Source organism: Grus americana, chromosome 1 (assembly GCF_028858705.1).
Source record: "Grus americana isolate bGruAme1 chromosome 1, bGruAme1.mat, whole genome shotgun sequence".
Lineage (NCBI taxonomy): Eukaryota > Metazoa > Chordata > Aves > Gruiformes > Gruidae > Grus > Grus americana.
This window is the reverse complement of record NC_072852.1, coordinates 14,387,475-14,404,422: the sequence shown is the minus strand read 5'-3', so window position 1 is coordinate 14,404,422 and position 16,948 is coordinate 14,387,475. Positions and strand designations below refer to the sequence as shown.

At 40.0% G+C, this 16,948-nt stretch overlaps 1 protein-coding gene across 1 annotated transcript in view; it reads left to right on the top strand.

Moving 5' to 3' along the window:
- Window positions 1–16,948, top strand: part of RELN (reelin) — a 296,695-nt gene that overhangs the window by 155,733 nt on the left and 124,014 nt on the right. Inside the window, exons 9-10 of the mRNA XM_054839620.1 lie at window positions 6,626–6,722; window positions 9,497–9,737. Coding sequence (XP_054695595.1) covers window positions 6,626–6,722; window positions 9,497–9,737 — 338 coding nt within the window. The remainder of the gene's footprint in view (window positions 1–6,625; window positions 6,723–9,496; window positions 9,738–16,948) is intronic.

The window sequence follows — 16,948 nt, the reverse complement described above, 5'->3', positions numbered from 1 at the left end:
TATCCAAGCCCATACCTGCTGGCTGTATCTCAGAAAGAGACACTATAAATAGCCGAGCATCTTCACATCAGAATAAATTGGAAACCGGCATAAGGGAAATACAGTTTTCTGCCTGGCTTATTTTTCTCTCCTTAATGTTCTCAGCACAAAAAGCAATATGAATTGTGATCTCATCTTATTCATTAAAAGAGAAGAAATTTGTGCAAGCGCAGGAAGCACATCATATCTCTGAATATAAATAGACTAAGAGGAAGTTGAGCCAGATAAGTATTTCCTCAGACTTTACTTCTCATCTAAAGGAAATTAGCTGCATTAATTCATAAAAAGTATGTTGGCTGTTATTGGGAATCCTGGAAGGAGGTGGGTCCAACCAGGACCACCCTCTGGGCGAGGACAGCCCACCCGATTAATTTTTAGGACTTCATTTCTGAAGTCCTTCTGATTAATTTTTGTCAAATGTATTTACTATTTACTATTCTTCTCATCTTTTATAGTTTCATGGTGGAGGCTTTTAGCATGTTTTTCAACCCTTTCTTTTTATTTAGATGTAACTACCCAGCATTTCCAAAACATAACAACAGCCTAAGGCTGCCGGTGGAACAAAAGTTAGCTGCTCTCTGAAATCTGCTGAAGATAAATAGTTGAGACTTTGCAGTTCAAAATTCATAATTCTCACTAAAGCTAGACGAGGTCTGATTTTTACCAAAGGCAAACACCACTGATATTTTTGTTTTCTACTGTCAGGTATTTATTTCAGATCGTTTATCAGAACACGCACAGGGGCACAGGCAGTCAAAATCCTCTTTTCGCAAGGGAGAAATAAGCAGCCAGCAACAAAAATACTTAATTATTTCCATGAAAAGGTAGACTAAAATTACAAAATAGAATACAGTTATTACAGTTTTTAATTTGAAGATTTTTTTACATGTAAAATATTTATTTGTACTTTGAACTTATTCTATAAACAAAGATATACTTTAAAAAATAGTCTAAATATCTAAAATACATCATAATTTAAAATCATAATTGTGTCACAGTTGTGACTTCAAGGAAAAATTAAAATGCTCTTGCGACCTTCTCTTGAGGAAGTTTTCAGAGGCAGAATGGGAGAAGCAGTGGGTTGCTCATTTTTGTACCGGTGCTTCTGGTATATCCAGCACAAAGTATTCCATTATTAACATGGTTAAAATTATCTGGTTCTTTATTAGAAGCCAATGTAAAGATACACCTAAAAAAATTAGGATCTATAGAACGTTCATTATACTAGACTGTATGGTTTATTTGGAAAAAACTATTAGCAAGCCAGCCAAATTTGACTACTGGTAATTTATACTATCCAGTTTGGCTTAATTCAAGTGATATCAGCAAATCATAATCCTTAGCAAACACTAATCATTATTCATCGCATTAGCAAAATGAATAAAAGCAATCCTCAAGTGCTAGATAAACATGATTGTTTTGAGCTCCCTTTTGTTTTTCAGGCCACAGCCAGGACACAATTCACACCCTTGTACAATTTCTTTTCTGTGAATTTTTCTTGCCCAGTTCCACATTAGACTCGTTCTCCTTAAAGCCAGCATTAGATATCTCATCTGCTTATCCACGGAAGCACTTGCAGGAACTATCAAGAGGTTGTCAAGAGGCAGAGGACGTCACAGGCTATAAGGAGCAAAATATTGCTTCCCTTGCAGATGGCACCCAGTTTTATCTCAGCAAAACACCAGCTTCTAATCAGCGTTGTTAAGAAATCTTAGAGACCAAGAGCTGTATGACTCGGGTTTCTGTAAATCTGACACAGTTGGAGGCAAAGCCGTAGTGAGAATTAATTTTGCCTGCCGTTGTCAGCCTGGATACAAATAAGTGATACGAAGCGCCTTCATAACATCTCTCTGGAAATACTATGCTCTTAGTACTTCTGCCTACGTGATATTTTAAAAATCGAGGTGTGTAAAATATTCACTAGTAGTTTAGATGACATTGAAGGAAGCCAAAATCAGCTTAATGAGACTTACAAAAAAATTGCAAAAAAAGTCATGACCATCTCAGTTGGAGATGTTGCAGGTGGTCAGTGCTAGTGAGGTCCTGGCTGTGGGTTAGCAATCCTCTGAAACAGGCAGCAAAGCACTTAAGAAGCATACTTCTGTTTCCCTTTTCTATTCTTTCTTATTTGGTTTAGGTAGAATTAACAAAGCAGCAGGCAGGAGCTGTTTAGCATCCCCATGCTCTACCAAACCCCTCCCCTATTAGCATTGATGTCTGGATTCAACTTGGAGCAAATTTTATTTTATTGAAATTTGCCTTGGGGCAAAATCCAAGCATGTAAAGCGCAAGCCAAATAAATTAGTGTTTCAGAATATTCAGTATATGGAAATAGCTGGGGTTTGTAACAGAAGCTGCTCAGGTTTTGATAACAGACAAAATTGCTGTCTGAGTTTCAAAGGTATCATTTAAAATTAAATCCATGAAGGTTGTTTCTACTTTAGCTTATTTCCAAAAGTTTTAGAAGTCGGTGAACTTCTGCTACAAGCCTATCAAAAGGAGTAAAATAACTCCAAAGGAGAAAAATACTTTGTTCCTGAAACCCAAGGACAAACTTGCCTATACGTACATAAAGAAAAAATTTGGCTGTTCTTGGTTGGAGAGGGTGGTTTGCTTTTTTCTCAAAAAGAATAGATAATTACACATGCAAGGCCTTACTATTGAAAGTATAATGCTAGCTCTCAGTCAGATTTAGCTAGCACTAACCTCACCAGGGCATCAGGTTTGCTGTGATGTACTTGGCCTAAGAAAGAAATGGCATTTTTCTCTAATGCAGTAACTTACTAATGTAGACTTCTTTATGGTAATCATTGTGCATGTTTTATTACCCATTTTCATGGCTAATTCAAACCCTGGGCATTCTTGATTTAAAACAAGCCTATTCTAATCTCATTCAAAAAGGTTTTATGTCATCTTGTACAACTTTTTCTTTGGAGGACAGGAGGGTATGAAGATTTACAGCATGACATCCTGCCCCTGCTGCTCTGCGCGGAGCTGACAAACTGTTTATTACCATCTCTGGAAGCAGTGTGAAGGACACTTCCCTTCCCTGGTTGAATTTGCCCTCAGTTCCTGCTATTTTACTACTTGAATTCTGATCATCTATTTGTTCACAAAGTCAGAGTATAGCTTTGCTGGTCAAGGTAGAGGCAAACATCCAAACTTCACATTTCTACAAAATAATTTAAATAATGCTAGTTTAGGATTACTGGAATAATAGTAATATGGAGTAATAGTAATAGTATTAAGTAACAGTAATTAAGGAACAGTAATATTGAAAATCATATTGAAAGCCACTGGCTTTCAATACCATCCCCGTAATCCCTGTCCTGGATGCAGTTGTACGTTCACCTTCCTCCACTTTTCTTGGGAGGAAACTCTTAATGTAAGATAGGACAAGTATTGCTTTTGTAAAGGGTGCAAGCACCAGATCCATGTTCTTCTTGTATATTTAAAAAGACGGTTCAAATGACAAAGAATAATGCCTGAACCTTGTTGATGGTTTTTTCAAATGGATTATTTTCATTCTTTTTTTTTCTTATTATTGGTTCAGGCTTTACAGAATTAGATACTTAAATAATAAATAACCTTGCTATCTTATGATTTTGAGTCAAGAACATAAAAACACATTTGTCATCACAGCCAATAACTGCTACTTACATTGACCTTGATGACTTTCCCAAATTAATTTTAATCTTAATACAACCTGTCTGCTTATTAAAATAACAATAATAAACCCCAGCACTTGTCTCTCCTCTTTTCATTCTGCCTCCATTGCTCCCTTTCCAGTAACACAAGTGAAATACCACGTCTACCCTGCAAAGCCCTTGTCCAGTGGCCCCATTTCTTTCAAGCAATAACTTTAATCTTCATTGCATAGTTTGAGGGTGTTCAGATTTAACAGATGACAGTTTTTGTATTGATTGTACTGACGGGGAACACTCATTTCCTATCATCTTTACAGTAGGGACAGCAAACCTGGGCTCTGCCCCTTTTTTAGCAGCATTTTTGGGCTGGAGCTCCTCTCCTATGAGGACAGGCTGCGAGAGTTGGGGTTGTTCAGCCTGGAGAAGAGAAGGCTCCAGGGAGATCTAATTGCGGCCTTCCAGTACCTAAAGGGGCCTACAGGAAAGACGGTGAGGGACTGTTTATCAGGGAGTGTAGTGACAGGACAAGGGGTAATGGGTTTAAGCTGAAGGAGGGTCGATTTAGATTAGGTGTTAGAAAGAAATTCTTTACTGTGAGGGTGGTGAGGCACTGGAACAGGTTGCCCAGAGAGGTTGTGGAGGCCCCGTACCTGGAAGTGTTCAAGACCAGGTTGGATGGGGCTTTGGGCAACGTGGTCTAGTGGAGGGTGTCCCTGCCTGTGGCAGGGGGGTTGGAACTAGATGATCTTTGAGGTCCCTTCCAACCCAAACCATTCTATGATGCTATGATTCTATTAAAGTTGATTGTAACAATAACTGAAATGGCACATGTTATAAAGTCTATACGGCTGGTTATTTATACTGTTTATGTTCCTTTAATTTCTGTCTAACAGAAAAGTCAGTATGTTGCTGTTTTGCCTCACAGCCTCTGGCCAGCCAGAGTGGTTAAACTGGCTGAAATTCATTGATTTTTGAACTGAATTCCCCTGAAATAAAATGAACAACTGTGATTAAGGGTTGGAACTTCTAAATGCCAGAGAAGTAGAAACTGACAGCAGATGTCATTCAGTAAAGTAGACCATCTCAGCAGATGGGCAAATATGAAATGTAAAGGCTTTTCCTGACATCATTTGGGTTTAATATGATAGAAATAAAATGCCTTGTCAGTAAAATATAACCAGACAGTTGCTTTGTAGTAATTTTGGGTACATGGCTGATAATTCAAAGTCCTGCTGCCTTTGCAATATTAATTATTCTGTGCCTCGTTACAGCAAGAATACATGTCAGACCAGCTGAACGTACCACACGCAGCTGGAGTGGCTCAGAAGTATCTGTTCCTCTATTTACAATTTAACGTTAGCAAAAGATATGAGAAACCAACTTTGTGGGTGATTTCCAGGATGCTAGTTGATGTTTCAGGCAAAATTATAGAGACAGGATTTCATCCTGTGTTTTGGGGCATTTTTCCCCCCGCAGTGGTATGCGATGTGTATCTCGGGGTAGGAAAGCGGTTCTGTAGAGCTGGGAGCTGCGAATGCGATCGGCCTCAAAGGAGCTGGGGCTGCAAGCAGTGTACTTAATGACATATGTTCCCATTAAAATGTGTAAGCTGTTCTCATGTTCAAGTGGTTAACACCTTTTTAATCAGGCCATTTATTTCATTACAAAAATAAATACCCTGAGTTGGAAACCGATAGTATTTTATGGTCAGCATTTTCCACATCTGGGTATATATATATACACACACATTTACACATATATAAAATTATGTGTATACACAATTTTCAGTGACTGAATGTATCTGAAGCACACATAAACATAAGACACTACTCGTAGCACACATAATACATGCTCCTACTGCGAACAAAGCAGTGGTACTCACTCAGTAGTACCCTGATGCCATCGGAGGTGCTGTTTAGTTGAGAGCTGCTTCTCTGAAATATGGAAGGTAGCCAATGTCGGCTGCTTTCAGTCTCACATTTCAACATGCTTATGAAGTAGAAATTTTGATCTTTGGAGTACAGGTTAGGATTCATCTGTTTCACTGGGTGTTGAATTTTCTGAGACGGATGAATTATCTGGTGTCTGAGGAAAAATAGTATTTTTTGTGTATTTAATTATCACTCAGGTTGTTTATCATGCTTTCTAGGTTGAATTTTTCAGTCCCAGTTTTTGTTATTTTGACTGTCCCCTTTATTAATTGTCAAGCTCATCTTTTGTGACAACACCCAGAAGGCACCCTTTTATAAATCAAAAGTAAATATATTACCCTACCTTGCAGGGGTGCCATAAGGCTTAATTAGTTCATTTTTGTAAAGTGTTCTGAGATTCCCAGATCAGCATCAAATGTTTATTATTAATTATAGGCTCTAGTGAGTGTATTGGATGATTTCTTAATTTAATTCTCTTCAGGCATCCTTAAAATAACTGATTTTGTAATGTTATTCTTCTAAAATCCTAAAGCACATTTGCCCTTGGCTCAAGTAATTCTGTATACATTTTCCTATCACTTACTGTATTTTTAGTTCTGGACTTTTTTTTCTATATAGTAATATGAAAAACAGTCTTTTACTGTTTTCTCTATGAATTCTGCTATGTGGATTATTCTCTAATAAGAAGGTTTTGTTTAAACATTATATGGTGGCTTTTTCCCTGCAGTGGGGGGCGTTAAGTAATTTACTTGGCTTCCCCTGGGAAATTTGCAGAGATTACATGGCACTGCTGTGATTTATCATTTCTACTTTATTTCTGACTCATAAAGCATGCATTATTTTGTGTTTACCTTCAGCAACAGATCACAGGAAATTTCATCATCAATCAAAGTGCTTTAAAATCAGAAGTGATGATGTGACAAAGGCACAGTCAGCAACTGCGGTTATTGGAGGATCATTTATTGCTTCATTGTGTCGTAACACTTCTCATTTTATTGCTTTTCCTAGGATCAGGTTCCTGTCGCTTTAGTTACTCAGATCCCAGCATCACCGTGTCCTACAGTAAGAACAGTTCTGCAGATTGGACTCAGCTGGAGAAAATTAGGTTTGTTACAGCTTTTTAATCATTTTCATGCTTTCTGGCTGAGCAGGTGGTGTTAACTTGGCTCTTTTAAAACTTGTTTTAATTGTTAACTTTTCAGTTCTCACTTGTTCATACACATTAAAAGATGAGGGGTGAAATTATCATCACTAAAGCTAGTTGCAGAACTGCCACTGGGTTTGGTAAATCACAATTTCATCCATTGATGATGTAAGGAAGAGAATGACTTCAGAGTTAAAATGCAACTCCAATAACAAGCAGGTTCAGGTGTCTGAAAAACCCCAACTTTGATGACCTTTGCATTTTAGTACCAATTTTAATGTCAACAAGAGCCATAATTTATAGTGTTACAAGTTTCTACTTTGGTAGGATAAAACCTTCAACAAAAATATTTTATAGTTTGATATGAGAACTTGGCTCCTAACACTATTATAATAACAAGATTATTGTGAATTATGCCTTGTTTTTAAACAAACTGGTTTACATGAAAGCTCAAAGGATTATGAATGAGGATTTTAAAATCTTTTATTGCAATATGCACACCTTTAAAGAGAAAGTCAGTGTCAGAGATGGATTTTTCTAAGCAAGCAGAGCCAACGTTTTATTAAATAATATTAGGAAAGGTATTTTGTGCATCGGCATACATAGAGAGTTACACAAGTACAACTGGGGAAGAATAAATGCCATTTATAAGTAGCATCCTTACAGCATCTCAGTCCACCTTCCCAATGACCTTGGTGTCTTTGCCACACGGGCGATTTGCATGAGCCTGTTTGCAGTCCATTGAGACAACGTGCAGAGCGAAAGGCTGCTTAATTTCTGATGAGTAAGCAGAACTCTAGCTGCAAGGCTGTGGATTTCAGTAGCTCATCCTCCCACTCTGTGTGGGAGTGGGATTAGGATTTCATTGACAAAGGTACAAATTATGAACAATTTTAGTAAAACAAATGGTGCTAATTCTGATCTCAGAAAAAGATAAAGCAAGAGTACCTTTACTGCAGCCACTGGAGTTACTTCCGAGTAACCACACAGTACCTTTTTCTCGCTTTGATGCAAAATTATGCACCTAGTCCCTAACATCAGTTCAGTTACCCTCATAGCTCTGCAAGCCAGGACACTCAGGTGTTGCGATGGTACAAACACAAGCTCTTGAAACCCAATTTTTTTAAGTTAATGGGTATAGAGTTTGATCTGTATCGTTTTAACTTTGCTGGAGCTGGCAGTAGAAAATAGGTCAATAGAGCAATGTGGTGCAAAATGGAGAAGATGAATTATGAAAGGATGCTTGTTCCTCCTGTGGTCCGTATGAATTACAGTGTTTATTTGAATGTGCTTCAGTGGCTTTCACTGTGCTACATGCAGCTCTGGGCAATGGTGGGAGGACTGGGGAGAGGTGGGACAGGAGAGTGGCTGTAAAGGGAGGGTGTTGTGTCGGTGTGGTGGTTGGTGTGTGTTGCGTCGGTGGGATTTCAGGTCTGGACTCCCAGGAGGGAGGGGAAGGATCTCTCTTGGGGAAGGTGGGTGCTGTGTGTGGGCTCAGGGAGAAGCAAGGACAACGTCTCAGAGCAGCGTTGCAGTGGAGGGTGACAGACAAAACATTCAGCAGCTGCAGAGTGATTTGTGGGGGCAGGTTCTGGGTGTGCATACGGGCCAAATGCAGTTGCTTTTTGACATTTCACTACACTAATATTTTGCTTTACAAAGAGAAGTTCCTCTATTTTCTCCTATGTAAGCAAGCTATTGATTCTTTTTTCCCTAAAAGCTCTGGATCATCTCTGACAAACTGTTAACCCACCAAAGCATCACTACCAAGGCAGAGGCAAGGTTGAGTAGCTAACATCTTGCAAACCTGCATTTTGTACCTCCTCGCAGCCTGAGGTTTGAATGTAGCTAATTCTTTTGCAGAATGATTAATAAAACAAAAATAATAATTCTCAGCATCCCTTCCTTGCACACAGAGCTCAGTCCTTTCATTGCTAGTAGCAACGTAAAGACGGTCACCCAGAGCTCAGGGTGAACCTCAGTCCTTTCCCAGCTCTGAGGCCACCTCTGGGAAGCAGAGCTCAAGGCCCTGATCATTGCTTACTACTAGTACTTCAGGTCTGCCTCTCCTCCCCACATCTTCCATTTTCAGCAGCAAGAGAGAGGACAAATGGATTGTCTCTTCTGTACTGTTTTGAGGCACAGCATGAAAAGAAAGGCAACCTGTCCCTCCCCATCCACAGAATTAGCCTGGGTGTGGGATTGGAAGGACACGTTTGTCAGAGAAAATTCCCAGCTTCTCCCTTCAGCCATTCTACTCTATTCATATCTATGAGGGACTGAAGCACCAGAAGTCAGGAGTTTCTTTCAGTGAAAGCTCATGCAAAAATCACATTTTGGGAGCCCTGGTTTTGTAAAGTGCTTCCTTAACATTTCCTTTTGACCATACCTGCAAAATACCTGACAATGCCCAGTCACGTAGGAGCTGGGACCAACATCAACTATGAATGTTGCCCTGCTCTTTCTTCCTGCTCTCCAAACATCTGCATTTATCTGTTATTTATTGCCTTAGCTTGCACTTTCTTTGAAGCAAGGCTGTCTGTTCAGGCTGTATGTGCACTGCCTGGCACGGTGGGACTCTGCCTCAGGGCAGGTATTTTGTGATCTCCACAGATTTATAAGCATGCAAGTGGTGTCAGCACAACTATGTCACACCTGGTAAATGTGTTAAATGAGGTAAAAGCATTCCTGGCTATGGTTTAGACTTGGTCTAATTCCATATCATTGTTTTTCAGCGCTCCTTCCAATGTCAGCACAATCATCCACATCTTGTACCTTCCTGAAGATGCTAAAGGGGAAAACATTCATTTTCAGTGGAAGCAGGATTACGTTCATGCTGGTGATGTGTATGAAGCCTGTTGGGCACTGGACAACATCCTGATCATAAATGCTGCTCACAGAAAAGTTGTGTTAGAAGATAATCTTGATCCTGTGGATACTGGCAACTGGCTTTTCTTTCCTGGGGCCACAGTTAAGGTTAGTCTGATTTTCTGTTGCTTAATGTTAGTCCTGTACGTAGAAGACGACAGAAACATCTAACCAAACTCTGAACACACAAGAGTGTTTAGGCCACTCCATCTGCTTCTAGAATTGGGCTCTTTTTGACTTTGTTTTTACCTTTTCTTTGTCCCAACGGGGCTTTCTAGAACAATGCAACTTCTCTGCCATGACCAAAACCAAATGACCGTTTATACTGTCATGTCAAAGATCATGTAACAGAAAATGGGAAACAGCTTCCTTTTAGCAAAACAGTGCAATATTTTTAAAACAAATTCAAGTCTCTCTGTTAGATATTTTGAAATCTACCTGTTTGTTTATCTTGGTGTTGTTCGGCTACCACTACTTGCTTCATCACAAACCATCACAAAAAACTATGTTTGATTTCTCACTTTTTCTGACTGTGAATATTGCATCTCCGTTGCAGCATGCATTCAGGTAGTGGCTGCTCCTTAAGTCTTTTTTTCAGTAAGATCCTGTTTTGATATATGAGATCCAGCAAGATCATACAACCCTTGGAAAGACTCTAAGGAGCCCTACAAGATCTCTGTGCCCAAAGTTCTTTCAAATACAGGGTTGTTCAACATCTGGAAATCAGATGGATTCTTGCTTTCTATGTTTCCAAGCAGCCAGAAGTTGAACAGCAGGTGATTTTCTGTTTTCATACCATTTTTCATTCACAAAAAAGGCAGTTTTGATGTCAGGGTTCATTTATGATGCTGGTAATTGTTTTGGCAATTCCACAGGAAACAGATGTTGAATACTGAGGGCAGTAAGAGGTTGGTTATGGCCTCATCCTTTTCCCACAGAACCTGATATGAATGGCTTCAGATTAATCATTTTAGAAATAAATACTCCCACTAATCTACTCGTAGTACCTGCATATTGACTTTTTTTTTACTTCAGTAAGACCATTTAAACTACAATGACAAAGATTTTTCTATGAGATTTTAGAATCCAGTAATGTCCTGTGTATTTAATGAAGTAATTTTCTGTGATCTGTTCACATGTGTTGCGTTGTCAGTCTTACCTCTGGATTTTAAAATCCAGCCCACACATGTAAGGTGTAAAAGCAAAGCGAGGATTAATGTGCCACAGGTGCAGTTGCTTCTCAGCTGGCCAAGCCTGAACATTCCTTGGTCCTTCCAAAACATAAACAAACAGCATCTAAACTTAAGCAAGTAAACTTATTTTTTGTTGTTGTTGATTTTTTTGTTGCTGTTATTGGTGGTTTTTGGTTCATTTAGTTAAACTCAGCCAGTGCGTGTCAATACACAACTATGGTTACATGAATGACAAGGGATCTAAACTCAGAGATCACTTGGTGCTTCTAGACAGAAATCCCTTACAAGCTCAAACCTTTTATGAGATGCGAGTGAGGATCCACCAGGTTGCCAGTCCTCCAAGGCCGTCTTGGGACAAGTGAAATGTGCGTCTGTCTGTTCCCAGCTCACGTTTGACTATGTGTAGCCACTTACACCAGGTTAAGGCAACGTGTAAGGCTGAGGTGTAGCCACGCTGAATTAAGACTTTTATTCTTCATGGGTCCCTGTAGTTATTTCAAACATTTTTAGTGTATCTAGATTGTCACCACAGCACTCCCATGCTCGAATTTCATTTTTAAGGTTTTTGCTCCAGTTTCCCTCAAATTTTCAGGAACAATCTTGCCAAATATAATTTGAACAGATTTTGCAATGTGAATTTCATGTTATGTCAAAAGTAAAACTATAAATTGGGTCAAGATTTACATCAGATTCAGCATAGACCCTGTCATAGCATTATAACACCAAGAACAATTTTTTTGACAAAGTTTTTATGCTTTTCAAGATTGGAACGTTATATAAAACTTTACAAAAACTTTTAAGATTTTCTTTAAAACATTTAGCATGGCTCTAATCTCAGTTCATCGCAAACACACTGTTTTGTATAAATAGAAAGGTGAGAAACTTTGTACATTGTATTAACTATGTTACAACACATTTTAAATTTAACCTCACTGATCACCTCTGTTTCAAGCAGCATTTCACAGCAGTCAGATAACTTGGCCAATATAATGGCAGAATGACGGTGGCAATGGGTGGTACATCTTCACAGGAGTCCCAATACCATTAATGCTTTTGGGCTGTAAGAGTTCACAGAAACTGGTGGAAGCTTTTAGATTTCTCTATCATAGCCAAAGGCATTGGCCTACAGAATAATGTTGGAGAAACCCTGACAGTGCTACAGGGATAGCTTGCATCAAAGTTAATTCTAGTTCTATTTTTCCTACAAGTCCTTTTGCTTCCCAGACATTTAAAACTTGCTAAATGGTCCTGATGTTTGTTCAGAAAGTCTGTATAGCAATTTTAAAATTTTCATTGCTATACTGTGTTACTTTTTATAACTCTCAGCTATGTGCTTTCTAAAGAAGTTCCCATACTCAAAGTCTATCACTATGCCACACTCCATTTCAAGCTGATGAGACCTTTTCTCTGCCATCCAAGCCTGTTTGTGCCATACAAGTTTCAATTCATATCCTTCTGTCCTCTGTCAATTAGTATTTTAGGTAAACTGGCCTTAAAAATCTTTCTTGAAGAGTGTGTAAACTTCTTCACTGACTTCCTTCGGTGTTTTTCCTTTCGAGTTTCCTTGGCAATGCCAATGAACAGTCACATTTCTGTATGTTATTTGTTGGCAAAGTCAGTTTTGATTAGTACTTACAAAACTGTGGGTCAATTCTTCTCCTAAATTGTGCTATAAAGATAAGCGATTTCATTCGACTGAGGGAATGAAATACTAAGAAAAACAAAAAGAAACAAAAAAATTATCTTTCTAAATTTATTCCATTTACTGGGGTTATTTTCTGTATTCATCCTTTCTTGCTCACCACATTTCACCACCCAGAATGACTGATATTGCATGTTTCTCAGGTGGAAGGGCAGTGCCAGTCTGAGACAGCTTATCCAGCTGGCAGTCAGAACTGAAAGAGGAAAAAAATACATACTCATTTCTGGTAGAAGAAGGAGTAGAAACAGTCTTTCTCTAAGTGTGTACTTTTTCTCTATTTACTTCGGGACTGCCCCAGCAGGTGTTGCTCAGATGGTGGGACCTTCTCCTTGGAGGCTCTGTGGCACATCCAGGGTAGTGAATGAAGCAAACAAGGGTATGAACGTGAGCCCATGATCTTGCACACCTTAGTTGTTACAACACCCCTTTGCTTGGTTTTGGCTTGTGCAATCTCCCAGGCATTGTCTTCAAGGGATGTGCACTCATGGATGGGCCAGGGACTGTTTCCAGTAGGCAGCAGGGATGACACCACTCTTCTGGGAGGAGAGCATTTGCCCAGGTGGATGCAAACTCTGCTGTGTCATTTGCTGTCAAGGCCAGAGAACGTTTCCTGGCCTAATCCGGTTACCGTTATGGTCCTAGCATGTTAGAACTGCCCACCTCACCCATCCCTTCAGCCACCCCAAGCCTTTCAAGGGAATTCTCATTATATACCATTTTATTGCCTTAGTGGGTTACTCTGTTCATAAAGATAGGCATTGAGATATGATTTGTTGGTAGGTGAGAATAAATGTTGCTGTTGCTCACGTAATTCAATGTGGTTCAGCAAGTTCTTTCCCAATGGCTGCTCAGGAGGTGGCTTTTAGAGTTGCTTGTTATACCTGGTACATGCTCTTGTTGGATGCTTATCAAGTTGCAAAGAAAGTGTATTTTTTTCTGTAGAAAGTTTACTTTGGTAGTACTTGAGGTCTACTGAAATAAATAGCAAACATTACAATTCCATGAGTTTTTCTGGTAAAACTGCTCAGATTAATAGCTGCTTAGATTAGTAAGTTTAAAAGGCAGCTGAAAGTACTACCATGAAGACTACTGTCTGGGTCCTGGGTTAGGTTCTGTGATTAACTCTGTCGCTGGAGTGGACGGTGCAAGCATTAATGGTAGTTATACACCGATGTGTTCACTCTGGTTTGGTGGGTTTGGACGGTGTGTTCTCAATAAGCACTTGTGGAAACTTGCCTGTGCCCAGCTTCAGAAGCGACTTCTCCTCTCCCAGCCTGGTTGAGCTTGGACCAGGAATTTCATTACGTTTCTTGCTGCGCTCATTTGAAAGCACATGGCTGGTTGCAGACGCAGCTGGAACTGGCTACTGAGGTAGGAAGCAAGCTGAGAGATAAGCCACTGAATTCGCGGGTTTTGGTTCCAAAGAAGACAGCAAAAGACAAGAAAGACACTGTTAGCAAGGTCAAGCAACCCTTAGGAGATTAATTGGATCCACTGGAACGTATTTATCTGTGTTGGACTGTGTGGAAAGGTGTTGAACAGGATAAATTCCTGACTGCATTTCAATATTTCCAGTGACAGCTCTGAGTGTGAGCATGGCCTTGCAACCAGGCATGGTTAGGATGTTGCACTGGTACTCGAGATATTGCTGAAATGCATGAAGCAGTGCTACGCTCTGAGAGCTGTTAAAGATCTTCAAGACTCCATAGCTAATTGAGGGAAAAGATGAAATCTTCCTTCAGTAATGCTTCTTGGATCTCTACCTCTATAGAATAGAAAAGTGATGTCATCTTTCAGTGAGTACTGCATATATCTTGTATATTTGACCAAAAATTGTTGTGTTTTGAGATATAGCATTTGCCAAGTTTTTTAGTTTTCTCTGATTGCCCTGGTCCAAGATTGGATGTGCAGGCTCAAAGACTGAGGTTGAGAAGGGAGACAACCTCAGCAGTCTCATAGTTCATGTCTCTGCAGTGCTTTGATTACATAAAAGTAGCATTGAGACCAAACCACCTGTCTCTGGGATTTTTCCATATCTGGGAAAAAGCAGGTTAGATCATTACAGACACTAGAGCGGCGATGTGTTCGGTCATGATGTGTTAACCCAGTGACACCTCTCACCTTTAAGAAAAGTCAAGCTACAAAACTGCTGTTTCATAGCAGTTGCAAACTCTCTTCACTTGGTGGCTGAAGGTTGCAGTCCAGCTGGTCAGCTTTGTTTGTTCTGCAGGACCTGGGGACTACACCTGAGGTCGTCTGTGCTGCTGAGCTGCGAGCATGCAGCCTGGCACAGCATGGGGTGGGGGCAAGGGGGAAGGTCTGTGCCACCCTCACCGAGCCAGTTGGGTTTAGGATCAGGGAATGGTACCTGATGCATGTTATGCATTATCATGGACATGACCAATAAATCCTGAAAACATCCCAATCCAAGTATCCTGATAAAGTAAGTCCCTTAAGTAACAGTTCATCACCATTCAGGTCATTTTAATTTCCCAGAAATGCATGCCAGCTTAGCAGAAGAGAAAGTTGCATAAGAAGAGAGTGGGAAAACTGAACACTCACACTCTGAAAAATCTGCTGAAAATGTGTCCATAAAACTCCCTGGCCTTTCACCACACCCTGAGCACATCAGGGCTGTGCACATCCCAGATCTGCAAGTCCTTCCTGAGCCTATGTTGTGTGTCACTGAGCAAGGAAGACGTGCACGCAGGCCTAGGAGTTTGACCAAAAAAAGAGGCTGATTAAGCTATTCCACACCCCTAGCTCCAGAGCAGACTTCCAAATCTCTGAATACTCTGTTAATTAATAGGAATGGCATTGGATAGTCTTCTTTCAAAACAAACATCCTGATATTCCATATATATCTTTGTTGGGTTTAAATGTTTGTGCTGAAATAAACAAGATTTTTTTTTATTTTTTGGTTTTAAATTCTTGTTTTAAAAAGGGTTGAGGTATCCATTGTCTTAATTATATCAAATATATTTGTTTGCAGGAGGAAAGGTGGTGCTCTAGGTATGTCTAGTCACACTATGCTCTAGGGTGCAAATGGCAGATTGAAATTGCTATGACCTTATATTGGACAAAATTATACAGATACAGATGCTTCTGACAAGACTCTCTTGTTTTTAAATAAGATATAGTAAGGCAGTATTTGGTCTATGGGCCAAACCCAGCCTTCTAGCCAGCTGCTTTGCCTCGCAGGAGACCTTATCCACCAGATCTTCCTGGGAAGAGACAATTAGGCATCCTCCTGCACCTTATCTGAGAGCCATTCCTGCTTCTCTGTGGGTGGAAGGAGGAGTGTGAGAGGGGGGGAGCGGTGAGGAAAGCGGAGTAGGATGCACAAAACCTGTCGACCGGCTCTCTTTAGTGAGAGCGTGGGCACTCTGAGCTATGCCCATGAGGAGGCATCTGTATATCCATCCATAGGACTGGATCTAGCCCATGCATAGAATTGGTCTTGCTTTTTTTTGTTAATAATCACACTTCTAATTAAAATAATAATACTTAGATACAATCCTAGGGGGTCACTGAACTGATAGGTGGTTGACTGTGGTGCTGTGAGTTGTTCAAGCAGCTGAGAATCGCTGTCAGGCAGCAATGCTGAACCTGCACCTTTCTCCATGCCAGTTCCCTGTGGCTCGGAAGTGTGGTGGGGGGTGGCAGGGAGCCAGCATTCGCTCTGAGCTGGCATCAAAGTAGCAGGGGTCCTTCCTGCCTCCTAGAAGGAAAGAATTTGGTTTTGCAGGTCACTGTGAGATGCACATTAATAAAAACAACATGAATTGACCCATTAGACACCAAAGAGTAGAAACTACTTTGGTTGACTCTTTCTCGCTCTAATTTTACAGTGTTGTAATTACACATCATTACTTTCAGGAGAACAGATGAGGTTTAATCATGCTCACTGCAGAGTGCTAGAAATGTCAAGAGTTCCTAATAACACAGAGGAATAGTTCAGTTCATGCCAGTTAAATGAGTCATTAAGGAAACCGGTCATCACCAGAATGACCAATGTTGTACAAACATCATGAACTGTCCTATAAAATTAAGAATGATATGAGTCATGCGAATCACTCATAAACAAGGAAAGTGTTTTGAGAACCAGCCTTTGAATAACAGTCTATAATCAGAAATTACGAGTGAAAACACACTTTATAAACTGTTTGTTACTACGTCACAGGACAAGTTTCATCCCGTTGTTTTGGAAAGGGAAGGTGCACTATAACCTTCCATGCACCTGGCCTGCTTGTGCAGCCAAGGTTTTCGTTCTGTAACCTACATTAAATGATGTAAAAATGCAGCATGTGGGAAAGATTGAAGTCCTGTTTATCTCATGGGAAAGTATTCTAATCACATTGTGGTTTTTCCTTTGGTTAAAGAAGGGACTTCAGGCCAAAAGCATTAACAGTCAAATCCACAGA